Below are 15594 nucleotides of genomic sequence, written 5' to 3' on the forward strand. Positions count from 1 at the left end.
CTAAAATTCTACCCCACTACCATACTTTTCTTGCTCTTGGCTCAAAAATCATCCAGAAATAGAAGGGTTTTAGGGCACAACAGAAAAAGAGTGACTTACGAGACAAAGGACTTGGTTTGAATTCCTGACTCTGTCATTTAATACTTGTGTATCTTGGGCAAGATCAATTTCCCCATCTATGAAATGGAGTTGTACAAAATGGCCTCTTCTATGTCCTATCTTTTATTTTCCTGCTTTTCCTCTTACCCTGAGCATCCTCTTGAGATACAAACTGGGATAGTGGAATGAGAGCGGGATGTGTGATTGGGAGAGATTGTGGAGTTTACATGGACAGATTAATTCAGCTCTGCACTTGTTTCCTTGTCTAAAAATGGGGGGATTGGGTTGGGCAACCCCTAAGGTTCCTTCTTAGCATTGAGTCTATAATCCTTTATAAATGCCACATCATTACTAACAATGTGTCTATAGAACAAATCCTGTCACCTCTCTGGACCTAAGTCTCCTCATTTTTAAAAGGGAATTGACCTCATGGACTTTTAGGGTCCCTTCCAGTGCTAACTGGCATTATAACTGTCTGGTTTTTTTGGGTTTGGTGGATCCCTTAGTGTAGTAGAAAGAGGGGAGAGGAAGATAATTTCAGATTTTTTCCCCCTTGGTACATAGCTTCTTTAGGCTTGAAGCCTGAATACAAGGCCTTTTCCAGAATTTTTCACTATATAGCATGTTTGTAGAGAGGGAATAGTCACTAACATGTCATCAAACACATGAGATCTATTATTGGGTAAAATCCAACACTTTTTTGGAATTGCTAAGATATGACCTAATGTAATTTTAAAAAAAAGAAAAGAAAGAAAAAGCTACAGGATAAAAGGTGCCGGCACTGAGGCTAAAACTTAAGTGCTTACAGGCAGAGCCAAGGCTGGGCTTTAACTAGTGCGGTTACTTTTGTTTGATGTTCCTGGCTTGAGCTGACTTGAATCAGAAGCAATTTTCTCGATATCTATTTTTTTAAACTGTGAATTCTTCAGGTATTATCACAGCCCTCCCCAATCTGTTAGCAAAAGCCATAAACCACGCTTCTCTTCATCTGAAAAAGCTATCCCTGATTGTCCTTTCAATACATTTATTTAGGCAGCTTTTTATTGTCCCACAGGAGCTATTCCAGGCAATGGGATAAAAAGGTATTTAGGCAATTAATTTGAATGGAGCTGTGCCCCCACTAGCGAAGAACTACATATAGAAGTACTCCAAATCCTTGGTTGGAAGCCTATTTACATTTTTAAAAAGCATTTTTTTTTTGCCCAATAAATCAGAAAAATTCCACTGGGCTCATCAAATAAGTGTGGAGATCCACACTCTTGCACAGTTGTTAATTTTTGTTACTTTGGGGTCTCTGTCAAATTGCATATTATATATCATGACCAGGCAGGCTCATTGTGTGGTGAGTAGAGAGCTAGCTTGAAGGCAGTTTGTGACAGAGTGGTCAGAACTCTAGGCCTGAAGTCAAGAAGACCTGAGTTCAAATCCAGCCTTGCTACTTATTAGCTGTGTGATCTTGGATAAGTCAATTTCCTCATCTCTATAAAATGGGGATAATATGAATATTGACCTTGTAGTGTTATTGAAAAGCTCAATAAGATAATATTTCTAGAGTGCTTAATACAGCGCCTGGCACAGATGGATGCTATTCCCTTCCTTTTCCCCTCCCTGACTTAGAAAACTTGGAAGTTCAATACCTACCTCTGAGACATACTGACTTGAACCAGCCACAGCTCTAGAAAATTCCCTAAAACTCTGTGTTGCAGACTGGCTGCCAACCTACATTTCTAGAGAGGATTTCCTTACCAAAAATGTGAAATCACAGATCTCTATTCCTATTTCACATTTCATCATATAGATGCATGGTGTCTAGTGATGTCAAATTAAACTAGAAACGAATCCCTAAGGGCCACATATTGACTTAGAAAACCATAAGTTGATATTATCTACACTGAGCCATGATTTTATATATTTTGTTAAACATTTCCCCATTATGTTTTAATCTGAGACACTCAGGAGTTCTGGCTCTCAACCCTGAGTTTGACACCTCACACTCACATGCATGACTAAGAAGCTTGTGATCTTTCCTAAAGACTCTCCTCTGCTTCTCCTATAAGAACCAATGGATTTATTGTTTCTACTGCTAAATTTTGAAACCTCTTAGAATACCTGTATATCTGTGGAGGTCTTTAGGGACTTCTGGGTGCTTAGAATTTTTGACACTTGCTTTTCTAACCCAATACCTGCATGCCAAAAATCATGAGAGTCAGCCCTACATAAGCTACACATATGGAAGTAAGATATGGCTAAAACGTAACAAGATTGTCAAAGACATTTTGATGATTTCATTGCTTTATAATCATATGGCAGATGGATAGGATTTGAACATATCTGTCTTGCTGTTTGTATCTGTGTCTCTGTTTGTCTCTCTACTTATATATATATATATCTGTCTATTCACCTACCTATCTACCAACCTACATACCTACTTACTTACCTCTCTACCTACTTATGTCTGTCTGTGTCTCTCTAGTTACATATCAGTCTGTCTACCTACCTACCTATGTATCTGTTGGTCTGTCTACCTACCTATCTATGTATTTGTCTGTCTGTCTGTCTATGTATATATCTATGAAACAGCATGGCATAGTATATAGTGAAGTGATTTCATATGTAAGGTTCAAGAGCTGCCTTTTATACAGACTTTTATTTTGTACATACCCTTTGACCATGGACAATCACTTATGTCTGAGTGCCCTAGGCAATCTTCTAAGTCTGCTTTTGTTCATTTGTTGCAGTCCTGTCTGACTCTTTGTGACCCTCTTTGGGGTTTTCTTGGCAAAGATACTAGAGTGGTTTGCCATTTCCTTCTCCAGCTCATTTTACAGATGAGGAAACTGAGGCAAATAGGGTTAAGTGACTGGCCCATTTTATGTATCTAGTAAATATCTTAGGTAAAGTTCGAACTCATGAAGATGACTTCTTGACTTCAGGCCTAGTGTTCTATCCACTGCACCACCTAGCTCCCCAGCTTCTAAAATCATAAAGTTGTAAACCCTTTAATTTGAATTATAAAAGGGAATTTCCCTAAACTAAAAAAAAATCATAACTCCAGAATAAAGCCATGTATATACACACACACATCTATGTCAATCTGTCGCCATATACAAATAAACACACATGTATTTATATATTAGGCTAGGAGCCAGAAAAACCTAGATTCAAGTCTTAGTTCATACTAGCTACATGACCATCTGAGATGGGTAACATTTTATTTCTCTAGACAGCTCTCTAAAAGCCTGGAAGGTACAGAAGGGTTGGTAGTGTGTATTGGTTAAGGGAGTTTCCACTTTAGATGTTTCCTATACTGATAAAATCCTAGATTTAAACTAAATATATTCATACAGATCCAAATATCTTCATATCCATAAATAAATTCACATTTACATACATGAACATAATCTATATCATGTATTATATTTAATATAACAGCTAGCATTTATATAAGCACTTTAAGATTTGCAAAGTATTTTATAAATATTTTCTCATTTGATCCTCACAACTCTGAGAAACGGATGTTGTTAATATTCCATTTTTGTAAATGAGGAAACCAAGGCAGACAGAGGTGGGGATTTGTTCAGGGTCACACAGCTGGTGTCACTTTGGATAAATCACTTTTTCTCTTAGGCAGGATTTGAACTCAAGTCTCCCTAACTCCAAGTTTAGTTCTCTACCCTGACGGTCCCCTAAGAAATTAGTACAGTCATAGAATATTAGGTAATACTTGTAAATACAATTTTTTGTTTTACAATAATAACATATACTTAATAAAATATAAACATTTGAGTAGATAACCATTCTTTATTTTTTCCAAGTCCCAGTGCCTTATACATATCATATGCTTAATAAATGCTTTTTGGATTTGGATTGAATATACGACATGTTCAAGTGTGTGTGTGTGTGTGTGTGTGTGTGTGTGTGTGTGTGTGTAATGCTTTGCATTGTATATGTCTTGAGTTGGGAAGAGAAGTATCTCACACTACAAAGACAAATACCATGAATCTTCAGATTCTCTCAAAGGCTTCAAAATTCAAGAGTGGAAATGAGAAATCTACTGGAGGGATAAGGAGGGAAATGGCTTTACCTCTGCCATCCCTCTGCCATATATATTGATACTATATAATCTCACAAATAATAATATAATATAATGCCAATCTACATAGCTATATGTCTATCTACCTAACTAATGTAATATATATATATATATATATATATATAGTCTCACAAGTAAGTCAAATTATCCATTACATGACATTTTTTATACTTATTTCATAGTCATAATCTTTGCTGGTGGAAGCCACATTTTTTCAACAGGTTAACCAACTTTATTAAAGAAAATAACTATGGCATTAGAAGTAGGAGAGTTCCTTATGGAGCTCCCATCTGTTCCTAGTGTTTCATAAAGTAAATAGCTTCTTTTTCTGCCTTAGAACTCTTAAACTGAAACCTAACATCATCTATAACCTGAATCTGGGGTTCTTAACCATTTTTATGCCTGTATCTCTTTGGCAGTCTATGGGCCTTTTCTCAAAATCATGTTTTTTTAAATAAGTGAAGGAAATACCACATTTCAGCTAGAGGTTAATGAAAATAAAGATGATTTTTTTTTCCATTTCAGTGCATTAATTCCTGGAAATATAACCCTAGGTGAAGAACCCCTGACCTAGATAGACAGATAGGATGTAGTCAACATGACAAACTTTGACGATAAATATAACTTGTGCATAGTCAATCAGCTGTCAATCTTTTGTATTAATGGAAGGAATAAAAAATATGGAGAATCCACAAAATAATGGATAATAAACATGATTTCTTTCTGGCTTTAGAATGTGTTCCTATATAGACTTTTTAAAATGATACATTTACTTTTCATAACACTTGCAATTATATAATGGAAGTACACTTGTGAACGATTGCCTGGAGGAGCTGGGAAACTGTCCAATTTCTCCATTCAGTTTTAGTCTTGCCTGTAATTCAGTCCATGCTGAGAATAGACCTCTCTCCCTCAGACCGATACAAAGCACCAACAGAGTTGTCCTCTTTGAAATCTTCCCTGGGTAGGGACTTCTTTCAGTACATTTCAAAGGAATGCCCTTCTATAGCCAGAGTAAGTGTAAAAGGAAGTGTGACATGTCAACAAAAGCAAGGAATTAAACTAAATATTTTCAGTAATTTGAAGTATACTTGAAAGTAAGAGTTGGGACATTAGCAGAACAGTTTATTGTACACAAATAAAAGACATGCATATATACATATATTGTATTTAATTTATACTTTAACATATTTAACATGTATTGGACAACCTGCTATCTGGGGGGGGGGGAAGGAGGGGGAAAATTAGAACAAAAGGTTTGGCAATTGTCAATGTTGTAAAATTATCCATGCACATATCTGGTAAATAAAAACTATTAAAAAAAAAAAGACATACTGATATTCTGTCCAAATTAGCCAGTTTATTCAGGGTTTTCCTTCAGGAAAACTGCCCTCTCCTAAGTCTTTTAATACTAATATAGAATGACAGCTAAGAAAATCTTCAGCGTATTGAGCTTAAGTAGTGTTTCCATAATCCAAGAGCTGACTCAGAATACCTCTCAAGTGTCAATCAATCATCTAGTATTTATTGGTACCTATTACATGCTAGTCCCTATGCTAGACATAGATACAGGAACAAAGAAAGAAGCAATCCCCTCTCTTAAAGAGTTTATATGTAACCGAGAAATGGCTTATGCTGATTGGTTGTAAGTTGCTCTTGAAACTAAACTCTGCCTCTTCTCAGAACTTCTCAAAGCTACTCTCTTTGTCTCTGGAGTACCAGAGAGGATCAGAGAATTCAGAGTTAAAAAGAGCCTTAGAACACATCTAATCTAGCACCTCCACTTTCTAGATAAGGAAATCAGGACCTAGAGAAAAGTGACTTGCCCAAATTATATATCTGGGCATTGGCAAAGCTTTGACTTGGTTCTTCTGACTTCAAATCTTGAATGCACTTTTTACTATGCCACAATTCCTTCCTTCCCCCTAACGTAATATCTGGTATAATTTCAGTTCCTATCAGGAGTGGATGCTTGGTGCAAGATGTGCAGTGAAGGTGGCCTCCCATCTGAGACACAGGACCTAGAGCTGGCCATCCACCATCATCAGTCTTTGTATGAACAGGTGACACAAGCCTATACTGAGGTAAGAACTGTATTTGCCTGGGGTATAGAAAGGGGTAATAATGAGAAATAACATAGGAGCTTGGAAAGTAAGACTCTCCACTGTCAAGTGAGTGTAGGGGTATGGCACAGAATCAAGATTTTCTGTGTCTTTGGGAATTCTCCAAAAGCCAATAACCAAACTCTTCCCTATCCTCATCTTTGGTCTATTCTCCCACCCTAGTCCTGTAGGAAGTGATATCAGCAGAAAACTCTATAGGCTGAGTGCTCATTCTATGCAGAGTACTATATTATGAAAGTACTCCCTGATTTACCAAATTAGCAAGTCCACACTTTGCCATAAATTGAACTTGATGAAATAGCTCCTCCCTTCTCTAGAAATTCTTTGGAGGATTCAGCTGCTTAGACCAGAGGTGTGTGATTTGAAGCCTGCAGCACGATCTTATTATGGACAGAAGCAGATTAAAATGTAATTGGGAATTATTTAACAAAATAAATAGGAATACAATAGCACATGGACAGTGTTAATACATAGTTTTCTAATGAAGTGGTTTTCAATATGCAATCCCAGTGATCCTTCTCTTCAATTTAGTATTGTCTTTCCCCAAATAGCTATTATCCTCTAGGAAAAGGAAGGGAGCCTTTTCAACAGGAATAGAAATTATTGGTAATCTAATTTATGGGACAATAACCTATCCAGCCAACTTTTTAGCTTTTGAATGTCAAAGCTAAGTGTTACCAGTGGCCCAATGTGACCTCAAAGTTCATTCTCATTGATATTTTTTCTTCTATTCTCTGCCCTAAAGGAATTCCATTAATGTCTCACCTTTATTTTGTCCCATTTGAAGGATCTTTTTATATCAAATCATCATTCAGTAAACATTTTAATTCCTATGATGTTCTAAGGACTGGCTGGGAATACAAGGACAGCGAATGTTAGAAGGAACTCACATTTTAATTGGAGAAACAACAAGTAATTATATAAGATTATACAGAATAAATGTAGAGAGAATAAATACAATACAATTCAATACAAGATAGTTTAGGAAAGATGTCACTAGCAGTTGAGAAGATTAGGAGAGATCATGGGAGTTGGTGTTTGAGCTAAGTCTCAAAAGAAAAGGGGAATTCTGTGAGAAAGAGATGAGAAGAGAAGTCATCCCAGGAATGAGGGACAGTCAATGCAAAGGCTTAGAAGTGGGATATTGATGTCTGTAATGAATAGAGAGAAAGCCAGCTTGGCTGGATTGCAGTGTGGGGAGAACAAAGATGTATTATAATACATAAGTGTGCCCTTTCTCATATATATATATATATATATATATATATATATATATATATATATATGACTTTTATAAACAACTAAGCATACTGTTCCATCATTTCCCATCAAGCCTTCCATCTAGGACAGGTCACCCCCTAGCTTTTTATAAGGTCCCTGAAGACAAAGACAGTATCATTTTTGACTTAGTAATTCTAGAAACTAGTACAGGGATTGATACAAAAGAAGCATTTAATAAATTCTAATTCAATGATGAGATGAGAAAGTACTAAGTTCTTCCTTTCCTCACTTAATAGTATTTTCCCCAATTACATGTAAAGATAGTTTTTTACTATTCACTTTTATAAGATTTTGATTTCCAATTTTTTGCTCCCTTCCTTTTCCCTTTCCCTTTCCCCAAGACAGCAAGCAATCTGATATGCTATGTGTATAATCATATTAAACATATTTCAACTTTAGTTGAAAGTTCTGTGTTCTTATGGAGAATGACTGAAGGCATAACTTTATATCCATTGTTCTTTACTTTCCTTAATATAAAATCAAAGATCTGTTCTTCCAAACTAGTCCAAATGAGTAATCTTGTGCTCCAGAGATATTGGACTTCCTCTGTTTTTCTATGATCATTAGCGGCTTAGAGACTGGACTATCATAGCTTGATGCATCTCAGGAACAGTTTCCTGAGAGTGTACAATTCATGAGATAATCACCCAACTTCTATCCCACCCTTGGCAGAGAATTATCTTTATTTGATTTTGCCTCCTACTGGAATCTCATTTTTATTTTGCAGTCCAACCACTATTTTCAACTTGACCTCTAACCCCCACCTCCTGGTGGTTTGACTCTGGTCTTCTATTGTGTCAACTGGCAGGGATGATTGAATTTCTTTATTGGAGAAAACCCAATTATTTGACAGTAAGCTTGTTTCCCCAAAGATATATTGTCTTTGATAATCAATGTGGTTTATCTCCCCTTCCCCCCCAAAAAAAAGCAACTTTGTTTCTTTGCCTGATGATTAAGTAGAATTTGAACCCAAAGAATTGGCTCCCTCTAAGAAGCTAGAGAATATGCAATTTTGGAGGAGATTGAATCCTCCAGATTGTTTCTATTTAAAAGAAAAACTGTTACAGATGAGACTGGTCGATTGTTGTTCTTAGTACTTAAAGAGAATCAAAATGGCATCACTTTGTCGAGTTCAAGATACAGTGTGTCCAACTTTGTGGGATCACATCAATATGAGCTTAGAAAACTCTACCACTGGTCCATGAGAACCAGTCCATGAGAACAAATGAGATTGTGTTTTATAAACACATAAACATTAAGCAGCATGATTTACAGTACAAAGAACAGTAGATGTGAAATCAGAAAACCCGAATTCAAATTCTTCTCCCAAGGTGATCCTGGTAGATCTCCTAGGACCTCATTTCTTTGGGTATAAAATGAGGATGTTGGATTAGTGGGACTTTGAAGTCCCTTTAGATCTCTGATCCTCTGAATGAAAACCACATCAAAATCATAGAACTTTTTCCAAGAAAAAAACCTTAGAGATTATTTAATCCAACTGTCTTCTTTTATAGATGGGGAAATTGTGCCCAGATGGGAAAGTGCCTAGTACAGATTAGTGATCCCAGAGTGACTAGAAACCAGGTGTCCTGACTCAGAGTCCCACATTTCTTTCCCCTCATTGGGCTATCTTCCACTTGTTTCCTATAGGACATAGCACTGTCTAAATCTTGGAGTGACAGAGGGAAGAATCAGCTGCCCTCCCCCCCACATGTAGACATCGAGGCAGAGGGTATCAGAGCTCTCTAGAACTGGATGTCTGCATCATTAAAGTATCCCTATCCCTATCCCAAGTCATCAAGCAGCATAATTGCTCAGAACTGTGTGGGGTGAGCTCCCTGGGATTTGATCAGAAGATGGCTTTTTTGCCAAAACACTGGCCAGAGGGAGATTCTGTTTCATAATATTCTCCTCTCCCTGCTTCCCCTGACATTGAACCATATGGAGTTGGGTTGGATGTGGGGTGGTTTGGTTTGACTTTTTGTCCAGCAGCTTCCCCTAAACTTTCTGATCCATTTTCCCTCAGAAGTCCATCAGCGTGGCTACTTCCCATAGTCAGCTGAAGGTGATAGCAGCTGCATCTGGGATCTTGAGCTTTCTGCCAACTTATTGCCTGGACCTGAGGGAATAGGGGAAAGAGCCTAGAGCCAGAAAAGGCAGCATCCCATCCCCTTCTTTCTTTAGTCCAGAGTTTCCTAGTAGAGTTAACATTCCATATTAATCATCTCTCTTGAATTCCTTCTTTGACCACTTCTATCAAGAATTATGTGGGTTTCTTCCCTGCATTAAATGTCCTTTCTCTGTGGAGAAGAATGGATCAAAGTGCTGCCAGTCTACCAGCTGTTCCAGTGGATAGGGAAAAAAAATTATCCTTAAATGAGTCAATAATCCACTCCCTCAGAAGGTAGGGATTGCAGTGATTTAAACAAAGAGTTAGTCTTTGTTCAAAATTTATTTTCTATTCATACTGTATTTCCTTAAGAAAAGACTTCTGTTTTTGTTAAATTAATCCCCCCAATTACATGTTAAAAACAATTTTAGCATTTATTTCTTAAAATTCTTGAATTCCAAATTCTTTCTTTCCTTCTTTCTCCCCTCCTTCGTTGAGAAGGCAAACAAGCTGATACAGGTTATACATGTGCAGTCATGCAAAACACATCTCCACATCAGCCATGTTGTAAGGAAAAATACAGGCAAAAAATCAAGAAAAATAAAGAAAGTTAGAAAAATTATTCTTTTATATGCATTCACACTCCACCAGTTCTTTCTTGAGAGATGAATAGCATTTTTCATCTAAGTCCTTCAGAATTATCTTAGATCATTGATATTGCTAAGTTATTTACAATGGATCATCATACAGTATATAGTAACAACATATATACTATGGTCTCCTGGTTCTGCTCATTTCACTTTGCATTATTTCATATAAGTCTTTACAAGTTTTTTGAGAGCATTCTGCTTGTTATTTCCTACAGCACAATAATATTACATATTAAAACTTGTTCAGCCTTTCCCCAACTGATGGACATCCCCTTAATGTCTAGTTCTTAGCTACCATTTAAAGAACTGCTATAAATATTTTTGTATGTATAATCCTATTCATTTTATTTCTATTTGTTTGTTTGATTTTTACCTTTTTGAGATACAAATTTAGTAGTGGCATTGCTTAAAGGATATGATTTTATAATCTTTTGAGTATAAATCCATATTTCTCTACTGAATAGTTAAATCAGTATATAACTTCACCAATAGTACATTAGTGCCTCAGTTTTCTCACATTTATACCAACATTTGTCTTTTTCTTTTTCTATCATATTTGTCAATTTGATAAATGTGGGATGGTAGCTCACAGTTGTTTTAATTTGCATTTCCTTAATCAATAGCGATTTCGAACATTTTTTCATATGATTATAGATAGCTTTGATTACTTGGTATGAAAATTGCCTCTTCCTATCCTTTGCTCATTTATCAATTGAGGAATGGTTTTTATTTGTATAAATTTGACTCAGTTCTTTATAAATTTGACAAATGAGGTTTTTGTCAGAAAGACTTGATATAAAAATGTTTTCATAGTTATGATTACCATCTATTTCTCAACATCCCATTTTTCTCCATTTATTCTACTTTTTTTCTCTCTTTTCACCCTCAATAGTATCTTGATTCTGTCTTTTATCTTCCTCCAATTTGCCCTCCCTTCTATCACCATTCTTGTTCTCTTATCCCTTTGTTTTCTGTAGGACAAGATAGATTTCTATATCCAATTAAATGTGTATATTATTTTCTTCCTGAGTCAATTATAATGAAAACAAGATGTAGTTGGCTCTCTCCTTTTCCCTCACCACATCCTTAATCTCCTCTGTTGTAAAAGATCTTTCACCTCTTTTATATTGTGTGGGATGTAGAAGACCCTTACCCAAAATGACTATTCGGAGACCATTCAAAGTAGAAAGCAGAAAGGTTGTTTATTAAATGTCTGGAGGATGAGCCATCCCATCATAAGATAAGGGAAAGAAAGAGCTCATGGTGAGGAGGGCTAAAGAAATAATAAAGATACACAGCTTTTATAAAAGAGATTATGTCACAAGTAAGAGAGCATTGAGAAGGGGGTGGGGGAGGAGGCATCTAATTGGTCATTGCTTTCCAGAGAGATTGGAATGGAAGATTTCTATTTCCCCAAAATCACTTGATTTCTAGGAAACAGAAAATCAGGCCTTCAGGCTTCAGATAATTAAGCAGACAGTGGTCAAGTTAATAGACTAAATATCAATAAATGTCAAATACTTATAAATGTCATCAGCTCAGGTTAAGTAAATATGTTTATAGCTGGTCAAGGCTCAAGTAAATATGGGCCTGCACATATTATCCAGGTCATAGGGGAAACACAGAAATAATGAAAATAAAAATACAGAAAAAGAATTCACACATTCCTGTAAGTTCTTCACCTTATCTCTCTATTCCACACAATATGATAAAATCTTCTCTTTCTACTTCACCCTTTCCCCTTCTAACAGTGCTTTCCTCCTTCTTACCCCTTAATTTTATTTTTTAGATAATTATATCATTATATTCAACTCACATCTGTGCCCTCTCCCTATGTATACTCCTTCTAATTTCCCTAGTAATGAGAAAGATTTTAGAAGTTATAAGTAGCATTTTCCCATGTAAGAATATAAACAACTTAATCTTATTGAAATTCTTATGATTTTTCTTCCTGTTTACCTTTTTATGCTTCTCTTGAGTTTTGTGTTTGAAAGTCAAAATTTCTATTCAGCTCTGGTCTTTATCAGGACTGCTTGAAAGTCTTCTATTTCATTGAATAATCATTTTCCCCCTAGTTTTTCTGGGTAGATGATTCTTGGTTGTAATCTTAACTCTTTCATCATCTAGAATATCTTATTCCAAACCCTCCTATCCTTTAATGTAGAAATTGCTAAATCTTGTGTCATTTTGATTTTTTAATACAATATTTGAATTGTTTTTTTTCTCGCTAATTGCAATATTTTCTCCATTACCTGAAAGCTCTGTAATTTAGCTATTATACTCCTGGGGGTTTTCATTTGGAGATCTCCTTTAGGAGATGATTGGCAGATTCTTTCAATTTCTATTTTGCCCTCTGTCTCTAGAATATCAGGCAGTTTTCTTTGATAATTTTTTTTATTTAGAATTTTTTTTCACAGTATATATGCATGAGTAATTTTTTATAATATTATCCCTTGTATTCATTTTTCCAAATTATCCCCTCCCTCCCTCTACTCCCTCCCCTAGATGACAGGCAATCCCATAAATTTTTCATGTGTTACAATATAACCTAGATACAATATATGTGCGTAAATACAATTTTCTTGTTGCACATTAAGTATTAGATTCCGAAGGTATAAGTAACCTGGGTAGATAGACAGTAGTGCTAACAGTTTACATTCACTTCCCAGTGTTCCTTCTCTGGGTGTAGTTATTTCTGTCCATCATTGATCAACTGGAAGTAAGTTGGATCTTCTTTATGTTGAAGATATCCACTTCCATCTTTGATAATTTCTTGAAAGATATGTCCAGGTTCTTTTTTTAATCATGGCTTTTAGGTAGTCCAATAATTTTAAAAATATCTCTCCTAGATCTATTTTCCAGGTCAGTTATTTTTTTCTGAGATATTTCACATTTTCTTTTTTTTTCTTTTTTTTCATTCTTTTGATTGTTTTTGATATCTCATAAAATCATTAGCTTCTACTTAGTTCTAATTTCTAAGGAATTATTTAATTTAGTAAGCCTTTGTACCTCATTTTTATGCCTTTTTTCCATTTGTCCAATTCTGCTTTTTAAATATTTCTTTCCTTTAGTGAATTTTTGTATATCTTTTTTTTTTTCCATTTGACCAGTTCTACTTTTCAAGACAATGTTCTCCTTGTTGGGTTTTTGTACTTCTTTTACCATTTGGCTTATTCTGGTTTTTAAGGTGAAGTTTTCTTCAGAAATCTTTGTGTCTCCTTTAATGAGTTGTTGATTCTTTTTTTCATGAGGTTCTTGCATCACTCTCATTTATTTTCCCAATATTTCCTCTTACTTGATTTTTAAAATCCTATTTGAGCTCTTCCATGGCCTGAGACCAATTCATATTTTTCTTTGAGGTTTTGGAGTTTTGACTTTGTTGTCTTCTTGTGAGTTTATGTGTTTTGATTTTCTTTGTCATCATAGTGACTTTCTATAGTCAGAATTATTTTTCTGCTGTTTGTTCACTTCCCCAGCCTATTTCTTGGCTTTTAACTCTATAAAGTGAGGCTCTGCTTCTGGGGTGGAGGCCATGTTTTCCCAAGCTTCAAGTTTTTTGTGCAGCTGTTTTTAGAGCTAATTCTGGGAGACTGTAAGCTTTCACTTGTTTTATGGTGGTATGATCTAAGGAGAGGTGCTTACTACACTCATGACCTGGGGTCTACTCTGTGAGTATCCACAAGCACTCTTTTCTGCCCTGAAACTGTGAAGAGCATCCCTACTCTCCTGTGGCCACAATCTCTCTTGTCCTAGTACTCTTTCTTTCCCTTCATTGCCACTCATAACTGGGACCCAGATCAGAGTATTGCTGAAGCAATAGAGTTTTGCCCCTTGGTGCCAGCAAAAGTAATCCTGTAATCTCTTGACCAGTAGTTTCACGTTCTTGCCATGTATATAGTCTGAGAATTCTGGAAGTAGCTGTTGTCACTATTGATTCAGTCTCTTCCAATGCCTACCCCTGATTTGTTGGGCTCTGATTTGCACTGGCTCAATCTGTACTGGATTATACATACTCTCACTCTGGTGCAAGAGACTTTTCCTGCCAACCTTCTAAATTAACTTGGACTGGAAAAATTGTTTCACTCGTCCTTTTGTAGTTTTGTAGCTCTAAAATTTGTTTTTGAGACATGATTTTAAAGATATTTGGAGGGGAATTTTTGGGAGAGCTCAGGTGAGTCCATGCCTTTTCTCTATTATTGGCTCTCCCTCCATATTTTTGTTCTTTACATAACCTATCCTTCAAAAGAGGAAAAGGGACTCTACAAAGGATTTTTAGAGAAGAAAAAATGTATTTCTTAATAATTGAATTAGTAATTGAAAAGGAAAATATATTTCCAGAATATCTGTTCAATAATCATTTACTAAGTGCATAGAAAGTATTATGCTAGATACTAAGGGAGATACAGAGGTCCAGTTTCTGTGCACTTCAAGTTTTCAGTCTTGCGGAAGAGATACAATGTATATACACATAAATATGAAAAACTATAATAAATATGAAATACATAGTCAATATCTCTAGTGTAAGATAGAACAAAATAAATGTACAATATAAAAAGTGTTGTATGACCTTAAAGGATAGAAACTAGTGCTATCAGCAAAGGCTTTATGGGGGAGTTAACATTTGAGCAAAAAGTCTTGAATGATGGATGAAACTTCAAAAAAAGTGTGAAGATGCAAGGAAGAAATTAACATAGGTATAAGGAATAATGTGAATTAAAAATGGAAGTAGGAAAACACAGGCTCGATGCAAGGAACTCATAGTAGCTCATTTAAGTTGAAATACATAATACTTGGAGACTAATTTTTTTAAGTTAAGATAGGAAAAAGAGGAGGAAGCACCAGATGAAAGGTTTTTAGTGCAAGAATAAAGTGTTTGGACTTGACTTGGCAATGGGGAGACACTGAAGGGTAAATGACTTGAGCATAGATATACGTAAGATAGAGGAATGTGTAAAGGCAGGGGAAAGGAAAATCTGAATTCCAGAAAGCTAGTCAGGGGTTGTTGTGATATTCAAAGTACATGTAGTATTTTGTATGGATACAGGCATATCTCACCCTATTCAGTGATGAATGATGTTGACAGTTAAAATTTTTCAGTATGCACATATTCTGTGAACCTTGTTTTCTGCTCCCATCCCTCCTTTCTCTACTGTCACATTCCTGGTTTGGGTGTTGGAATTGGCCTTGGTGGCTGGTCTGTCATTTGTTTGTTCAGAAGTCTATTGAGGACTTGTGGAG

The 15594-nt window shown here is 35.8% G+C and overlaps 1 protein-coding gene across 11 annotated transcripts in view; it reads left to right on the plus strand.

Moving 5' to 3' along the window:
* Positions 1–15594, plus strand: part of KALRN (kalirin RhoGEF kinase) — a 934437-nt gene that overhangs the window by 416239 nt on the left and 502604 nt on the right. For all 11 annotated transcript variants that reach the window (XM_074301431.1, XM_074301444.1, XM_074301430.1 and 8 more), the window contains exon 8: positions 6145–6276. In XM_074301431.1, the coding sequence (XP_074157532.1) occupies positions 6145–6276 (132 nt within the window). The remainder of the gene's footprint in view (positions 1–6144; positions 6277–15594) is intronic.

Source organism: Sminthopsis crassicaudata, chromosome 3, assembly GCF_048593235.1.
Source record: "Sminthopsis crassicaudata isolate SCR6 chromosome 3, ASM4859323v1, whole genome shotgun sequence".
In the NCBI taxonomy this organism is placed as follows: Eukaryota; Metazoa; Chordata; class Mammalia; order Dasyuromorphia; family Dasyuridae; genus Sminthopsis; species Sminthopsis crassicaudata.